This window comes from Girardinichthys multiradiatus, chromosome 5, assembly GCF_021462225.1.
Source record: "Girardinichthys multiradiatus isolate DD_20200921_A chromosome 5, DD_fGirMul_XY1, whole genome shotgun sequence".
Classification (NCBI taxonomy): domain Eukaryota; kingdom Metazoa; phylum Chordata; class Actinopteri; order Cyprinodontiformes; family Goodeidae; genus Girardinichthys; species Girardinichthys multiradiatus.
Window position 1 is genome coordinate 38,695,472 of NC_061798.1, and position 18,154 is coordinate 38,713,625.

At 39.9% G+C, this 18,154-nt stretch overlaps 1 protein-coding gene across 4 annotated transcripts in view; it reads right to left on the bottom strand.

Annotated features, from left to right (window-relative positions):
- LOC124868590 (zinc finger protein GLIS2-like) overlaps positions 1–17,611 on the bottom strand; it is a 51,548-nt gene extending 33,937 nt beyond the window's left edge. Inside the window, exon 1 of one of the 4 annotated variants that reach the window (XM_047366018.1) lies at positions 17,202–17,611. Coding sequence is in view for 1 of the 4 variants with exons in the window: in XM_047366016.1 (XP_047221972.1) it covers positions 15,107–15,152 (46 nt within the window). In the remaining 3 variants the exon portion in view is untranslated. Of the gene's footprint in view, positions 1–11,476; positions 11,500–15,106; positions 15,206–17,194 lie in introns of those variants that run through there. The other 3 variants (XM_047366017.1, XM_047366016.1, XM_047366019.1) reach the window with 3 other exon arrangements.
- Positions 17,612–18,154: the final 543 nt, after the last annotated feature.

The following is an 18,154-nucleotide window of genomic DNA, read 5'->3' on the forward strand; positions in this document are numbered from 1 at the left end:
AAGAGGAAGCTAAGGACACAATGGTGGAAGTGGGAAAGGACACGGAGGGAAAGACCCAAGGAAGAAAAAGAAGGAAGGACACAAGAAAGGCCAGAACAAACAGAGGTAAGATACCAAGATGGATTCTTGGAAGGACGGAAAGACAGTAAGGTCACAAATAAGACAGCAAAGAAAGAGCAAAAATTGAGACAAGAAGGAAGGACATGAAGATGCCACCCCACAGGCATTACTGAAAGGATGAAAAGGCAAGGAAGAAGGAAACGAAAGAAGGCAGATTGTTTTGCACTTTAAAAAACAAACAGATCAAGTTTATGTACAGAAATGTATAATTAAATCTGTCCAATCATAGAAACTAATTGAAGTTCAATTACATGTATTCCAATGTGACCCTAGATATGAAACAATGCAGTCAAGCATTGCAGTTTCATACTAATTGGTAAAAATTCTTCTTTCTAAGGAAACCAGGCTAATTGTATCGAGTCACTAACTGGTAATTAGGTTTATCCATTTGTATACTTTTCCTATGAATGTTTGAAAACATTTTCCAGCACATGAAGGAACATTAGCCCAGCTAGCTTACTAGCCTGCTGTAAACATATTAGCATTTAGCTTATTTAGCTATTTCAATCCAGGTAATGCTAAAAAATATCTTCTTAGTCAGTGTGGAATTTGAAGTGGAATATATTAATATCAGTGTTAATATGTGTCCAACCAGTGTATGATGTTCAGGCTGGGATGGGAGCAGCTTGTTTCTAATATATTAAACAAATAGGGAGAAATCTGAGTTTTGCCAAAGTACCTATACTTTGTGATACAAGTTATGCTTAAAACATGCCCTCATATTGTTCAAATGTTGAAGATGCATTTAAATCATACAGTATATTTGCAATGGCAAAGTGGATACAGTTGCTTCAGATATTGAACATCTTTAATACAAGGTATGAAAATTACAATATGTGATAAAATGATTGGAGATATGATAACAGCTAAAACTAATAATTCTGGAAAAAAAAAATCCTTTTAGAAATTGATGTCATTGCTATACACTTTTTATTGATTGCTGTCATTCCCCCAGGGTCATTATACAACAGACATGAAAGACATGGATATTGAAAGTGTCATTAGCGGTGACTGACTGGTACTGATCCAGAGACTGTCAGGACCAGTAGCAGCAGTGAAAAAGCCTGGGCCAGTCAGCTTTCTGGGAATAGTGTTCGTGATTAAGAGCAGTTGACTTTCTCTATCCGGCATGGTAGGTTATGTTCGCATAGTTTGTTTGTGTCCAAGATGAACAAAAATACAGCCTGTAAATTTACATTGAAGTTTCTGGCTTGTCAGTTATACATGTTCTCTGAAATATGTTTGAATGAATACGTAATGCGTTTTTCAAACCTTCATTTGAAATGTTTTTTTGTGTGATGTTAGCCAACAGTTGAGTACATGAGTGTACAAACAATTCATTCAAGGAAGAAAAGAATATAAAAATTCAGTTTTGAAAGATAAATTAAGTTGTTTAATATCAAAATCTATTTTTTATGTTAATGACTATACATTTTAACATCTGCATGCTCTTCATCTTGTGAGGAGAGTTAATACTTGATGCTGATGACTCTGACACCATCTGGATCTCACGCTATATATGAATATTTCATCGTTTTATACACAACAAACAAACACACAGCAAAATCTGAGTATTTAGTGTTTATTATACTGATCACTAACTGTGTAATTAATATTTTTGTCTAAAAGGTAAACATTTTGTTATTGTGACAATGGCAATCCTTTTAACTGACATATTCATTTTGTGTAATTTTCAGATATTACACAGTCTACTGCAGCTGGTCCATCTAAGCCTCAGCTGAAAATAGTTCCTCATGCAATGCAAGATGACCAGGAAAGATGCTTCAAAAGAAAATGATATTAAAACTCAACCCAGCTCTAAGGAGAAAACACTTATTAGTCCACCATTGCTCACATTGCTGACTAATGCAGCCTATTCCACCATGCCAACTTTAGATTACACTCAGATGTTACTCCAAATTCCATCCTGGGATGTCACAATCAGACAAGTCAACAAGGCACAGCAGAGGAGCAACAATCCAGCCTTTCTAAAATTCAAAGAAACTAAGTCAAGATTTGAGCTGTTAAGGGTTTTCTTTTTCCCTCGGCAGACCAAGATTTGCCAGCAAATCTGTCTTGGATACGTTTTTCTTACTTTAACTTGAAACCTTGCACCCCAAGTGGAAAAATTTCAGCAGGCATCTGTTTTTTCTGGACAAACGTTTTCAGCCAGTGTTTGCCTCTTAAATGGCGCCAGACACGGGTTGAACGTAGTGTTGCTACACAGCTGCTAAACCTCAATTGGGTATCCCGCTGCATGGCTTCCTAATGATAGCTGGCAGTGTAAGCGTTCCTGATTTACTTTTACTGGCTGGATTTGAACCGTCAACCTTCCAGCCACATGCACACCTCCTCCCTCAGCTCAAAAACTCCCTGTCGCCACAAATTCTTCCACAATCACTGACACAATCCCCCGGCAGAATATAAGGCAGAGGCTAAACCACAATGAAGTCAGTGTTTAGGTCTTGCTGCTCGCTTGCCAACTTCTTCACCACACTGGTTTCTCATTCCACTGCAACCTCGCTGACTTTTCTCATGCACACACTCACATATGGACTGCTGTTTGGAAGCACCATTTAGGAATGCACATATACTGTAGGACCTTAGTCACATGCATCCAGGCACGCACACTGACCAGTCACGCCATCCCAACAAGACTCCTAGCCATGCTTAAACCTCTAACCTCCAGCAGATTTCCCCTCAATGACCTGTGATTCTGCAACATGTCTAACCCCTTTTATCTCAAGCAAAACCCATGCTATGACTACTTAAAGACTTGCATTTAAACATACTGTATTTGCTCCTGCATTGAGGTGTGTGCAAATGTGCAAGAACAAACTCTAAAAGTTGCAAACCTTTCAGTGCAAAGATTTCATAGAAACCTATGCAGAGTTCACTTTCAGACACACTATAAAGCACATGAGCTTTTTCTAATGAACTCCAAGTGTAAACACAGTTAAAGCATCCATGACATATCACACTTGATGGATTCAGACTCACACACAGGTACAACACACACTCATCAGGCTCTCCTCCTCTCACAGGAAACATTTGCTTCCATAGTTGCCCTGGTCTGGCCTCTCCCTCCCTGTAATTTTTTTTATTCCCTCCTCTCTTGTCTTCCCTCCCTCTAACTCCTTCCTGTGGTTTTCCTCTCCCAGTCCTCCAGCAGAGCATACCTCTCCTGTTCCCTGCTCCTCCCACTCCTTTCCCCCCCCCCCCTCTCTCACATACTTTATTCTCCAGTGCATTTTTAACTCCCTTCTTTCATTCCTTTCCAGTTTCTTGTGTCTTGCTTTAGAAATCATGTGTATGTTTGCAGCTTTGCATGTTGCTTTATGTGCAGAGCATCCGATGTGGTGCTTTTCTAACTTTATGAGACTTAATACTTTCTGTTATAACTCTAAAAACAGGATAATTGTTTAATTTGCAAGCTCAGAAGAGCGAGAAAGGCTGGCCTTTCAAGCCATTGAAAAAAAGTCAACTTAAAATTTTTGAGAAAGATGTTCTCTGATCGTTCCAGTGCAAGTCCTTTTAAGGAACTTCGGAATGTCCCTGCAACTACAAGGATCACAGGGGGCTTTGTTTTTGTGATCTGGAGGCACACAGAGTCAAGAAGAAAGAACCTGTCTATAAAGGCTAAAGTGTCTGTACAAGACATTGAAATTGGATACCTGTTTGAAGAGCACTGGGCAAAAACAAAAGAATAGTTGGTAAAAAAAACATGATGGGAATCATGATGGGGAGTCCTTAAACACAGTGAGGAGAAATAAAGTGAAGACATCATTCATGCAATGCAAAACTCTGTAAAGCAGATAGAGAAGAAAATATTTTTTACCCAGTGCATACAACTGGTGTATCCATCCTTCCATTGTCTTCCACTTCTGTGAAATTGAGTTATGGCTAAACCAGGTTTAGCAGGGAAATCCAGACATCCACTGTCCTTCTACTTGCTTATTCTGAAGGATCCAAAGTTGTTCCTGGTTCAGAAACAGCATTTCAGCAAGTTCTGGGTTCATCCATGAGAACTCAGTTGATCTTGCATGGACAACCTCCAGGAGGCACCCCGGTCAAATGCTTGAACTACCTCAAGCTGACTCCTTTCAATTCAGAGGAGTACCTGTTCTCCTCTAATCTCATTCCTGGATGACAGAACTTCTCGCCCTGTATCTATGGCCACCTTACAGATGAAGCTCATTTCATCTGTTATTATTCAGGATCATTCCGCCTTAATCCATATCTCATAACCATATAGTGGGTTGGAACGTGGACAGGCTGGTAGATCCAGAGCTTCGCTTTCACATGTTTCTCTTAGTACTGCAGATGAAGCCACAATCTCTCAGTCAATCTCTGGCTTCACGCTTCCAGTATTCATTACAAGGCAACAAGATTCCTGAACTTCTCCGCTTGAAGCAAACACTCAACAATTATTTGAAGGAAGCAGTCCACCTTTTTCTGGTTGAGAACCATTGCCTCAGTCTTTGAGGAACTGACTTTCATCTAAAAAAAAAGAACAAAAACAAAACCACTCTCACTGCTTGATTGTTTGAAGGTTTCAGTGAAATTATCCATCCAGCCATCAATTAATTTCTCGTTATCCAAGATTGTTGCACAGGGGCAACAGGTCCAGAAGATAAACCCGAACATCACTTTCTCCTGCTTTTCCTGTGGGCACCCAAGCCATTTCCAGGCTGGAAGAACATGCAGTAAGTTCTGGGTCTTCTCCCAGAGGGACATGCTCTGTTTGAGGTCCACAGGAGGCATTCAAATTATATGCCCAAACCACCCCAACTGGTTCCCTTAAATGGAGCAGTAGCTCTTCTCCGAGCTTCCTTCAGATGAAAGAGCTCCTCATCCCTCATCTCTAATGCTGAATTTGGCCACTTTACAGAGGAAGCTCATTTTAGCTGCTTGCTCATGACAATAGATGAGGGTTGGAACCAAAACAGATGAGTAAATCAAGAGTTTTGCTTTTTTACTCAGCTTTTTCTTTATCACCAAAGACCAGAACAGAAGCAGCATTGTTGAAGATGCATCTACTGCTCTAACCTTCTGAACAAGATTCTGAGATACTGAAAGTTCTTCACGTTAGGCAGAAACTCAATCAAAACCTAAAGGAAGCAATCCACCTTTATCTGGACAAGAATTATGGTCTCAGACTCAGAAGAATAGACTCTCATCTCAAAAGAAAATATATCTTGCAATGTGTTCACTGAGTCATTGTAGAACACAGTCTCATTCTTCATTCTAATATTGCAGAAGTTGAAAAACTCACAGAATAGTTCCTACCATTGGAAATTTCAGTCGAGTGTTTCTCACCAGCATGCTGACCTCAAAATCCAATATGGCTTCCTGCCTATGCACATTTAATTTAGTTATAGATGCAAGAAAATAAACCCATTTTTGAAGGTCTTTCACACACTCAGGACTCTTACAGCTGCCATCGCTGAAATGTTGCTAAACTGTTTGAAAGTACAATTTGCAGAGTAGTACGTTGTTATACGTTAGCGTTTGTCCACTTCAATTATACTCTAATTTCTCAAAAATGTCTCCACAGGACTTGTCTTTCAACAAGGCTCTGATCAGGCAAACAACAATGTCATTGAACAACTGACGTTTAGCTGTTTGTGCTTATTAGCTCTAAGATTTACCTTCCCACCGTTAAATGTCTGCTAAGTACAATTACCGAAAGTGCCCAAGTCCCATCAGTGGTACCATCAGTGCCTGAGAACCATGGTGTTATTATGTCAGCTCTAATTTACAGTATGATGTCAATGCCAGCATTCAGGATGCCGACCTTTGTTACGTAAAATTTGGTTGGTACAATAAAACAAGAGAGTGAAAAAGGGATGAAAACCTCAAACAGAAATTGCAGGACATGGACTCCTACTCTTTCCTTTCCTCTCCTTTCCTCTCCTCACACTTTTCCCAGTATTTGTCTCAGTATTACCCGCCCACCCTCTCTCCCTCTGGCTCTCTTGCATCTCGACAGTGCTAAATGATGCAACTCTGCAGAAAGAGTATGCAATAGCCACCAGTAGAGCCTGTAGATTGTCTCACACTGACACTGGCGTCTTCACCCTTTAGAAAGGGAGTGGCGGTGGCTGCCAGGGCCACAGGAGTGGGGGAGTAACCTCACAAAGAGGAGACAATTTTTCACTTAAAAACACTTTATTGACCTTCTGTACATTTTTAAAGGAGGCAAAGTAATTTAAAACAGAAAAGAAACCTGGACTGAGTCTAATTAAGGAAGAAGAACTAAGCATTGTAACTTAAACTAAACCTAAACAACAATCAGCAAAACCCACAAACCATGACACGTTTAATTACAAAACAGACTCAACTTGAAAATGGTAAAATTAACTAGAATATATTAACTAGAATATGGTTAAGTTTGCTGTCATTCCCAGATCCAAGTTCTGACTTCAGCGGTAAATGGACCACCAAATAGACTGGCAATTCATTAGGGTTTAGCAAAGCAATATAAAAAAAACTCTTCTGACTACCACTAAAGGTAGTCTACATACAACCAGTATGATTTGTAGGATTCAACTGATGTCAACACAGATTTCACAACTTTAACAGAGGGAGCACAAAGACACAAAAAACATGTTTAAAGATAAGTGTTTCATCATTTTTAACCTGTTAAGATGCAAAACAAGTATGAAGTAAAGGACCTTAGTGGTCCACCACATAAATCTTAAATGGTTGCACATGAAGCAACAGCACAACAAAGTGAATCTAGAAAACCGTGAAACCAGGGCTAAGAGCTTGACGCTAGTTGTTTGGATCTTGTGGACGTGGCCATACTCATACTATTTTTGCTCACCCGATTAACAGTGCTCCATATAGAGATGATTTATATTGGGAAATAATGTGTGGGTTTTCACACTGTCTACTCAGAAAAAAAGAAAAGACCCATAAAGAAGGAATAAAGGGATTTCTTACCAGAATATAAATTCAGTTTTTGTATCTTTGTTTTTCCTGAGAGATACATTATCCACAAAGGGCAGATCTCGACTCAAGGAATTTCTTAAAAACAAGCTTATTTGTTGTTGTTTTTCTTCCTCTGTCCTGATCTGTCTTGCCGTTTTCTCCATCTGTTTTGTGTTTGTCTATTGATGTGGTGTGCAGACACTTTTCATTTAAACCAAGTTAATCGGATTTGCTACTACTCATTCTCTTGGATTTCAGTTAATTCGAAATCAACACATTTCAATTTAATCTAATCATGATCTATCTTTATTCAACAGAGTCTAAGTCACTATCAGTCATATTGAAATGTGAAACAGCTATAGAAATTACCATGTTTAATTAAGCTCCAGTTTCAGTTCGGTCAACCATTATATATGTTTGAGATAACAGGCAACAGTGAACAAAGAGAACTCCCTTTTAACAGGAAGAAACCTCCAGGAGAATCCGATTCAGGGAGGACCCCATCTTCATCAACCAGCTGCAGCTGAGAAGACAGGAAAGAGACATAGACGAGCACAAAAGAACAGACCAGACTCAGGAAAGACAACCATCTGCATTGACTGTCTGGAGGTGAGACCACAGGAAAGGGACACAAAGAGACACAGGACATGGATTCCAGCTATGACAAGGGAAAGTTGCAGCTATGACAGCTTAAAAGTATTTACAAAAATGTAACACAGCAGATCAAGAGGTGGTCACTACATCATATAATGTCACTCAGCAGCCCTACACAGGAGTGCAACCAAAAAGAAAGTCAAGGGTCTTAAGAACCATACCGATGTTCAGGGCATGTTGGAAGGAGAAGATCGGGGCCAAAATCGGCATAAAAATCCTGCCGTGTGAACCAGGCATAAATCTGTAGCATAAAATACTATTTAAATAAAAAACTAATCTATATCAGATTAATAATACTTGCATATAATTGTTTTGTCTTTTCATAATGATAAGAAGTTTAACTAGCAAAACAACTGATTGAGATAAATTTATTTTGCTATGATGAGGTCTAAATCTAAATTAAAACTTCTTAGAAATAAACAGTTGATTGGCAGTGTTTTTGAAAAACATGTATGGTAAAAGGAAAGGTTGCACATATGTCTATCAACATCAAATACTTTATGTTACAGTTGCTTCCCTAGCTATTCAGTAGTTCATTAAAGCTTGTTTTTATAGGTCAGTCTGCAGCATCTAGCACAAGTATACCTACGTTCAAGTGACATACCTACTAACGTTTTTCACATTTTGTCACTACAATGTATTATTCTAGAAATGTAATTTAATAGCCCAACACAAAGTTGTGCATAATTGTAATGGGAGGAATGTAAGCTTAAAAAGTGAAGATTAGCTGACCTGAGCCTGAATTCTCCCAGCATCGAAGATTGCATTTAAACAGCAGAGAATGATCACAGATTGCAACAACTACAAAACAAAGACTTATGTATTTAGAAAAAATAGCAAGTCTATGTTTATTTATTTTCCTAAACTTAACTTTCTGCCTTGAATGATTCTCTTGGAGAAATTAAATGTTATTTCTGGGCGAGTTTTTATCAGAACAGCATATCTCATAACCCCCATCCATATCTTTCTGCATCTCTGCTATCTAAACATTCGGCAGAACAGAACAGAACTCCCCTCACATCTACTGTAGCTTCTCTTGCAATTAGTGGGGTAAAATCTCCCATCACTGAGGGTTTTATTAAAAGCCACTTTCTGTTGTGTAGGCAAATGAGAAAAATAAAGAAACAATAAAGAAGAAAATTATGAGAAAAATATAGCCTAAAATGGCCCTTCACAAACACAAAGTCTTTGTATTAAAAAAAGAAAATGGGAACAGAAATGGAAAGGAAAGCTAAGGAAAGGGAATAAAAACGGGAATGAGGAAACAAGTAAATGTCTCCAACTTTCAGGTGAGCCAAACAAGGCCAAGAATAGCCTGAATCCTGGATATGAATCTAGTTTTAGTAATATTTTCTTTCCATTTCCATTCAGATTTGCCATTGTGTTTTTCTCTTTCCACATTTCCCTCTTTTTTATTTCCTAGCATTCCTCTTTCATTCCTTCTGTCATCCAGACCCAGAACACATAAACACGTGTCTCACATTCCTCTGTGCAGAGCAGATTCACCCAATTTATTTTCACTGTGTGTGTGTGTGCGTGTGTGTCTCCTCGTGAGTGTGTGTATGCCGAGCCAGTAAATAATAACCAATCCCAGGTGTGTACTGTACTCTGTCCGTCTTGTTCTCAGTTAGGAAGGTAGAGGGAGGTTAAAGTAAAAAGGCTCCATGAAATATGATGGATGGATGGATGGACGGACGGACGGACGGACGGACGGACGGATGGATGGATGGATGGATGGATGGATGGATTTCAAAGACTTTAACATTGAGGTATTAACCTTGTGCCCTGATATCAGCTCATCAGGGTAGCGCCACGAAAAAAGAAGCAGTCTGATGACGTTAATCCAGTATGTGGGCAACTTGTCACAACTTGTCTGTGATTGACACTTGATCCTATATTATAATTTTTAAGAACTTTTACTCCTCACCATGTAGTTAATGATAGTTATATTTATGTCCAGACTTGAGATGTTTGTCAGAAAAGATAAACTAGTGTGAAAAAAAAAAGCGAGAAGACAGCTGAGAACGCGGGTGAAAGCTGCCAAAAAGTTCTACATCAAAACATAACACAGTGGAATTTTTTGTAAAATTCTGGTAGCTTTTGTGTACATGCTATAATTTCTCCTCCAGTCCTGACCAACATTGTTAAGGGCAGAACATAGTCGGGCGTACTATGAGCAGCATAGACTCTGCGCGCACTGTCTGTGGCTTCATAGTCAAGCGTACTAATTTCCTATATTTCTGGTAACAAACTCTACATTCCTACACGCGGAGGCAGCACTAATTTGGCATGTAGCTTTGGAAAACAAAAAGAAAAGAAGGTGGTGTTAAAGGCCAATAAGCCACACTAGGGATGAAGAAGAAGTGGTTGAAAGTCTCACTTTTCTACACATAATCAGTCCATGATTCATGGGTGACAGTTTTGCTACACTACCATAATGTCACCTTGAAAGCAATATTATTACACCATCTGTGATGCCTCTGAAACTATATGTCTGTTTGCAGTTAGCCTTCTGAGAACATGCTGTTTAGTCATAAATATCACTTCAAGCATTGTGTATAACTTGACCCACAAACATCAGTGAACACAAAAAAGTAAAAACTGCAGTAAAACAACCTTTTTTCTTTAACTATATGTTTTAAAACACCAGCGGTCACCTCAGTGATCTGGCTGCTGACTCGGGTAAAGTTGTCTCTTGTCATTGCAGCATGAACTGCATTGTGTCAGATTCCTACTGATTAAAAAAGTGTTTTGAAGGGAGATGGTGGATGAGGTTTTTGGTGGATGAGGAGAAATCAGACCTCTTCACCTTTCACTTTCAACCTGGAATCATCTTCAACAGGAACTGAAACTGTCACATCAAATTTGTCAGAAAGTTCTTGCTCTTGTTTAAATTTTTTTATTATTATTATTATTTAGTATTTTAAACATTGTGACACTGTGTTTTGGTAAGTCTTGTATTGTTGTTCTGTAGTTTTTACATATGTTCTAACAGGTATCTTTCTCGAAATGAAAACTCATGTCTCATTGAGATTACCTGTATTAAAAAAGGTTTAATAATAATCATCATAATACTCATAATAATAATACTTAAAATGTACTTCCGGGGCTGCACGATGGGCAGTTGGTAGAACAGTTGCCTTGCAGCAAGAAGGTTGTGGGTTGGGCTCCTGGCCGGGGGTCTTTCTGCATGGAGTTTACATGTTCTCCTCATGCACGTGTGGGTTTTCTCCGGGTACTCCAGCTTCCAGCCACAGTCCAAAGACATGCCTGTTTTTTTCATTGGTTTCTCTAAATTGCCCTTAGGTGTATGAATGAGTGTGTGCATGGTTGTTTGTGTGTTGCCCTGCGATGGACTGGTGACCTGTCCAGGGTGTACCCTGCCCATAGACTGCTGGAGGCACCAGCTTCCCCGCAACCCACTATGGAAGAAGCGGTAGAAAATGGACTGACTGACTGAAATGTACTTTCATAAATCTCTCCTACTTGTGGAATTAAGGATCTTTGGGAAAGTAAGAGTGCTCACTCCATTCCTCTTGGTGAGTTGCCAATATGCATGCACACATACAGGGGTTGGACAATGAAACTGAAACACCTGTCATTTTAGTGTGGGAGGTTTCATGGCTAAATTGGACCAGCCTGGTAGCCAGTCTTCATTGATTGCACATTGCACCAGTAAGAGCAGAGTGTAAAGGTTCAATTAGCAGGGTAAGAGCACAGTTTTGCTCAAAATATTGAAATGCACACAACATTATGGGTGACTTACCAGAGTTCAAAAGAGGACAAATTGTTGGTGCACGTCTTGCTGGCGCATCTGTGACCAAGACAGCAAGTCTTTGTGATGTATCAAGATCCACGGTATCCAGGGTAATGTCAGCATACCACCAAGAAGGACAAATGGCATCCAACACGGTTAACTGTGGACGCAAGAGGAAGCTGTCTGAAAGGGATGTTCAGGTGCTAACCCGGATTGTATCCAAAAAACATAAAACCACGGCTGCCCAAAACACGGCAGAATTAAATGTGCACCTCAACTCTCCTGTTTCCACCAGAACTGTCCGTCGGGAGCTCCACAGGGTCAATATACACGGCCGGGCTGCTATAGCCAAACCTTTGGTCACTCATGCCAATGCCAAACGTCAGTTTCAATGGTGCAAGGAGTGCAAATATTGGGCTGTGGACAATGTGAAACATGTATTGTTCTCTGATGAGTCCACCTTTACTGTTTTCCCCACATCCGGGAGAGTTACGGTGTGGAGAAGCCCCAAAGAAGCGTACCACCCAGACTGTTGCATGCCCAGAGTGAAGCATGGGGGTGGATCAGTAATGGTTTGGGCTGCCATATCATGGCATTCCCATGGCCCAATACTTGTGCTAGATGGGCGCGTCACTGCCAAGGACTACCGAACCATTCTTGAGGATCATGTGCATCCAATGGTTCAAACATTGTATCCTGAAGGCGGTGCCGTGTATCAGGATGACAATGCACCAATACACACAGCAAGACTGATGAAAGATTGGTTTGATGAACATGAAAGTGAAGTTGAACATCTCCCATGGCCTGCACAGTCACCAGATCTAAATATTATTGAGCCACTTTGGGGTGTTTTGGAGGAGCGAGTCAGGAAACGTTTTCCTCCACCAGGATCATGTAGTGACCTGGCCACTATCCTGCAAGAAGAATGGCTTAAAATCCCTCTGACCACTGTGCAGGGCTTGTATATGTAATTCCCGAGATGAATTGACGCTGTCTTGGCCGCAAAAGGAGGCCCTACACCATACTAATAAATTATTGTGGTCTAAAACCAGGTGTTTCAGTTTCATTGTCCAACCCCTGTACTTTTGACAGTTAGAAAATGTTTTTTGGTCAAGAAAACAATCTGTTTTTTTGTTTTCCAAACTTAATTGCTTGCAGTTGTTTTAGAATATCAGCCATACCTTTCCTTTTTTGAAGTGGAAAAGCTTGCAAAGATCAGAAAAGTGCCTTTTACCTTGCTTTCAAGCACAATGAAAAGGAAGACTGTAATTTTTTTTGTTTTATAATTTTGCCATTTTTTGGTTTGCACTCCCTAAAATATTTGTTTTTTAAAAGGAGACAGACAGACCGGGAATGGGAGGGAGGGGAGAGGCAAATATGAAGTGGTGGGAGGGTAAGATGGAGGAGGGGGGTGTTGAGTTGGGGTTTTTGGAATTTGGTCTGTGTTTGGTTTGGAAGCGAAGACCCCGTCTCCGGGCTCTCTGGAGGATAATGGAAAAGAGAGGGAAAAAAAGGAAGGTTTATGGTTGTGTGTGCGTGTGTGTGTGTGTGTGTGTGTGTGTGTGTGTGTGTGTGTGTGTGTGTGTGTGTGTGTGTGTGTGTGTGTGTGTGTGTTTGCCCTCACAGGTGGTCGGCACAAGCCGATGGGGGCTTTATGTGTCTCAAAACGTGTGTGTTCACTGAACTGTGTCGACATGCTGGTGTTCAGGTGCTGGAACAAACAGATGGGAGTTTTGACCATGTCATAACGAAAGAGAGGAGACGCACAGAAGACGTGAATAAGACATTCCTGAGACGGAAGACGAGGGGAGGGAGATGAGGGGAGTCAGTGGTTAGTTGGTGGTTTGAAGCTAAGAGGAGAAAAATGAGTGTCGAGTCCAAGGCTGGGCCGAAAATTGTTACCACAACCAGCTAGCGAGCCAAGGAAGGAGAGGAAAACACAGTCAAAAAGAGTTATATAGGAGGAGAAGCTAAAAGGGCCTCCTCCAACATGAGGTTTGCAAACTCGGTCCTGTGCCGTAGGGGGAGAAAAGAGGGGGGAGCGGTGCTTTTATAGCTGGGCTGAACCCACTGAACCCATCATGTACAAACAGTAGGGAAAGTATGGAAACAACTGAGGCCTGAGGACGGCAGCCACACAAGGGGCTTCCACAGGGGGTTTCAGGTTAGGGACCACCAGAGGACTGGACATTCGAGGAGGAAGAAGAGTGATGGAGGACAGTATCTAATGATAGCTCTTTTTCAACAACCTATCACCGGTTTAGCTCTGACAAACTTTTGTTTTCTATGTTTAAGGTTTTGTCCTCTTTCTATCATCCATTTCCCTTGTGTTCTGTCTAATTGTCTTGACTTTCATGAATTTTTCTTCCTTCACATTGTTTCAGTTCATGCAGTGCTGTGCCAACGTATACATACCCCATGTGTTTTATTTAACAGTCTATTTTAGAAGGATTTGTTTGTAATACACACACACAAAGCAGCACAGAACTGTGAAATTATAGAAATATTATGCATAGTTTTCATCCATTATTTTACAGATAAATAACTGAAAGGTGAGGGGGCACGGGGCATTTGTTTTCAGCCCCATTTACTCCAATACACCTAAATAAAATCCTATACAGCTGACTGCATTCAGAAACCATTCACGAACCACCTGCCATAGAGTCCACCTGTAATGATCTCATTATAAATACAGCTGCTCTGTGAAGGCCTCAGAGGTGTGTTGAAGAACATCAGTGAACAAAAAGCCTCATGAAGACCAAGCTGCAGACAGGACAGGAAAAAAGTTGTGGAGAGGTTTAAACCATAATTTGGTTGATGCAACTGACAACCCACTAAGGGTCACGGTAACTCTGGAGGAGCTGCAGAGATCCACAACTCAAGTGGCATAAAATTTTAACAGGACACCTATTAACCACAAAGCTGTCTTTAATGGAGGTGTGGTAAGAAGAGAGCCATTGTTGAAAGAAATCCCATTTGCAGTTTGCAACACTACACACCATCCCCACCTAGTTCAACCACCTCATGCTGTGGGAATACTTCTCTTCAGAAGAGACAGGGAAATTGGGGAGAGCTGATGGGAGGATGGATGGAACTAAATACTGTTAGCGGCCGCAGCAGACTTTAGACTAGGGTGGAGGTTCACTGTCCAGCAGCACAACAACCCTTAACACACAGCTGGAGCTATAATGGAATGGTTTAGATCTAGGCATATTCTTGTGTTAGAGTGGCCAGGTCAAAGTCTTGACCTAAGTCCTATCCACCGTGAGCTTTTTGTAAAGAAAACAAACAAAAATAATTTAGTTTCTAAGCTGGTAAAGGAATTCCCCTAAATCAGTTGTAGCTATAATTTCTGTAAAAGGTATTTCTCTAAAGTACTAAAAAAACTGACAGCAGAGTTTTCAGCCTTTCATTTGTAAAATGTTTGAAGACCATAATCAATCATTTATCTATCACATAAAATCCCCATAACATTGTTGAAGTTTGTAGTTGCAACATGACAAACTATGAAAATAATACTTCTGGCACTAACTTTTCACTACAGGTCTATTAAAATATATTATTTGTACCCAACTGTGTTCTACAGTATTTCTTCCCTAAATCCTACATTCGTCTTTCTTTATTCACTTGTTGACTTACTTCCAAGTCCTTTCCCCTTCTTTCTGTCTTCTCCTTTATCTTCCATTGTTTGCTTTACTTATAGTTTCCATCTGCTGCATTGACCTGTAATATTTACCTGCTCACATAAATCCCTTAAGCACATTATACGCATTCTAATACCTAAAACACAATCGCAAAGCTAAACAGATCCCATATGAATAGTAAGAGCAGTATTCCCCTCCTGTAGCTGGCACTGTGGTTGGATAAGGGCGGTAAGATAGATAGACGGAGGAATGATGGGAAGGGAGTTTGCTTGGCTCTGGGTCTTCAAGAAAACTCCACATAACTTTGACTGCCCTGCCTTTAGAGAGTTACATGATGCAAGGAGCCTGCAACTTGCATATTTCTGGCTTTTTATGAATCACCCCTACCCAGCCAACTTTGACGTCCTTGTTACAAAGTTAACTTAATTAACTTAGTTAATTAACTTAGTTAACTCAAACGTCATTCCCAACAAACGCTATGACTTTTGGGAATAAGTGCAACTAAAATTCACATGTACCGTCTTAAAGAGATGTTTACATTTTCAGGAATGATGATGTCAAAGATGGAGGGAGTTCATGTCTCCCTATCTATTGAACATTACAGAACTACTGAGATGTTACCATTGGGGTTTGGATTCAAAGAAGCGAGTTAGGCATATAGGGTTTGGATCTCAATAAAAATGCTAATAATCTAATGTATAAAAGGAAGTTAATCAAAGCAAAATTTCCATAAATTGCTGTTTTTTTCAGTGTTTGACACCCACACCATTACAATGAGGCACATAAATTGTATCCATTGAGCTGTATTTTAAACCTGCTTAAACCTTGTAGGATTGTAGGGTAACTGGTGCCTGGATCTATCTGTCACTGGGTGAGAAGTGAGGTCCTTCCTGGACACTTCATTAGTTCATCACAGGGCAACACAACAGTAAGTCAAAGCATGTTTTTTGACTGTTATTTATTTTAAGCCTATAAATAACTTAATAGGGCAGCTGTTTTCTTATGGCTGTACATTATTGTTAGCTATGCATTAAGTGTCACACAGAAAAGGATTAGTCAGTGCTGCTAAAGGGAAGTTCTACAAACTGTTGAATCATTTGGTATACTTATTTCACACACAGTTCTTCAACTTTAGCTTTGTTTGGCAGCATTCTTTTCATTAGGTAGGCAAACAGAAACAGTGAGAAGAATTTAGGGCTTGATAAATCAGGCACAGTGTAAACATTGTCACTCATTTTGAAAAAGTCCCTGAAAGGCTAATTTTGTATCTCTAGATTGTTTTATGTAGATGTAGCAGGTTAATGAGACCAAGTATGACTGATCTATGAATCTCCAAAGAGGCCTGTGTTTTTATTCCTTTTGCAAAAATCTTATTATACCCTATATGGACGTTTTTCAAAGCTTTGGTAATTTTTGAACACTGCAAAATGTCTCACTTCAAGCCAGTGAACTTGTATTATTTATTTTATTTTTTTATTCTGCTTTGAAACAACAATAGTGAGCCGGGGATACAAGCTTGTGGAACTCCTCATTTAAGATGAGCAAGAATGAAAAGCGTGCCCTGTGACGGATTGGCAAGCTGTCCAGGGTTTACCCTGGACCGCTGGAAATGGGCACCAGCTTCCTATGACTCTGTATGGAGGAAGTGGGCATAGAAAATAGATGGATGGAAGTATGAAAAGTGAACAATTGCAAATTAGTGATTTTTAAAAGAATCTGCTACTTTAACGCCTTTTTCTTAAAGAAATGGCTTGCTATATCACAAAATTGTACAAAATATGTCCAATAATACAAAAACAAATCCCAGAGAGTGAACTAAATTGTACTTTTTTTAAAGAAATAATTAATTTCCAGAATTTATTTGTGTAACATCCGTCCGAGGACATTTATTAGCCCTGTGAAGGTAATTTTTATCGATTGGGTTTGAAAGATATCTCAATAAAAACATTTATATTTTTAGCTGAGCATGACTTATCAAACAAGTTAAAGTGCCTATGCAACCTAGACTGGATTTGCATTTTTACATATTTAAGGTAGCCTATCAGGTGGCCTACTTGGTTACTGATCGAGTGTTATTGTTTACCTGTTACCTGCGCCTCCGTCGCTTCTGTAGATTGTCAGAAGATGCTCTCGATGTCTTCAAGAACAGAAATCACCCAAATCAAGCCAGTTTGTGCGGCTCTCCTTGTAACATCTCCCACGGAGTTATCAGTTGTAAACCGTCTCTTTTCAAGATAAAATAAATGTTGGAATTAGTAGCTCTGCAACGAATGAAGTAATCAGTTTTCAGGTTAAACCAAAAACCATGTCGAAGAAATAGTTTCTGTCAAAATTACACTACTGAAATAAAAACAAAAAACAGCAAAAGACAAAACAAAAGAAATGTGACTCTCTGGTTTGGGTGAGGTGAATTTAAAATCTTCCACAGATAATAAGGCAGAGGGTCTTCTGGAGGTGCATCGCCCAGTTGCGACGCTGGTCAACTGAAGAGGAGCGGATTGGAAAGCCGAGGACGGGCTGTCCGAGAGGAGGAGGATGACTGAGGGCGGAGAAGAGGAGGAGACGCAGCCTCCTCTGCCAGCTGTTCTGGCTCTGGGAGTGGGAGGCAATAAGACATACCTTTAAATTACACAACGTCTTTTAATCCAAATTAACGAACAGAAACCTACAAAAAATATATATGCTTTCTTCAATCTAAACATCTCAATCCTCTTGAAAAGAAGGGGTCGATTCAGACGAATAATTAACAAAGGTTACAAATAAGATGCATCCCAGACAGAGACTGTTCCCAACAGAAAAACTGTAGTTGTTGTACAACAGTAAAGTCTGTTCTGGTAGCTATTTCATTTATTAATCCTAATCCAAGTAACTATTAAAGCGCACATTGTCGTCCTCTAGTGGTTAAAGCATGACATTATTTAGATGTGTCCCTAAAATAACTAAAAATGACTTTTTTCTTTAACCGGATGGCATGGAGTTTGCATGTTCTCCCCGTACATGCATGGGTTCTCCCCGGGTACTCCAGTTCCTCCCACAGTCCAAA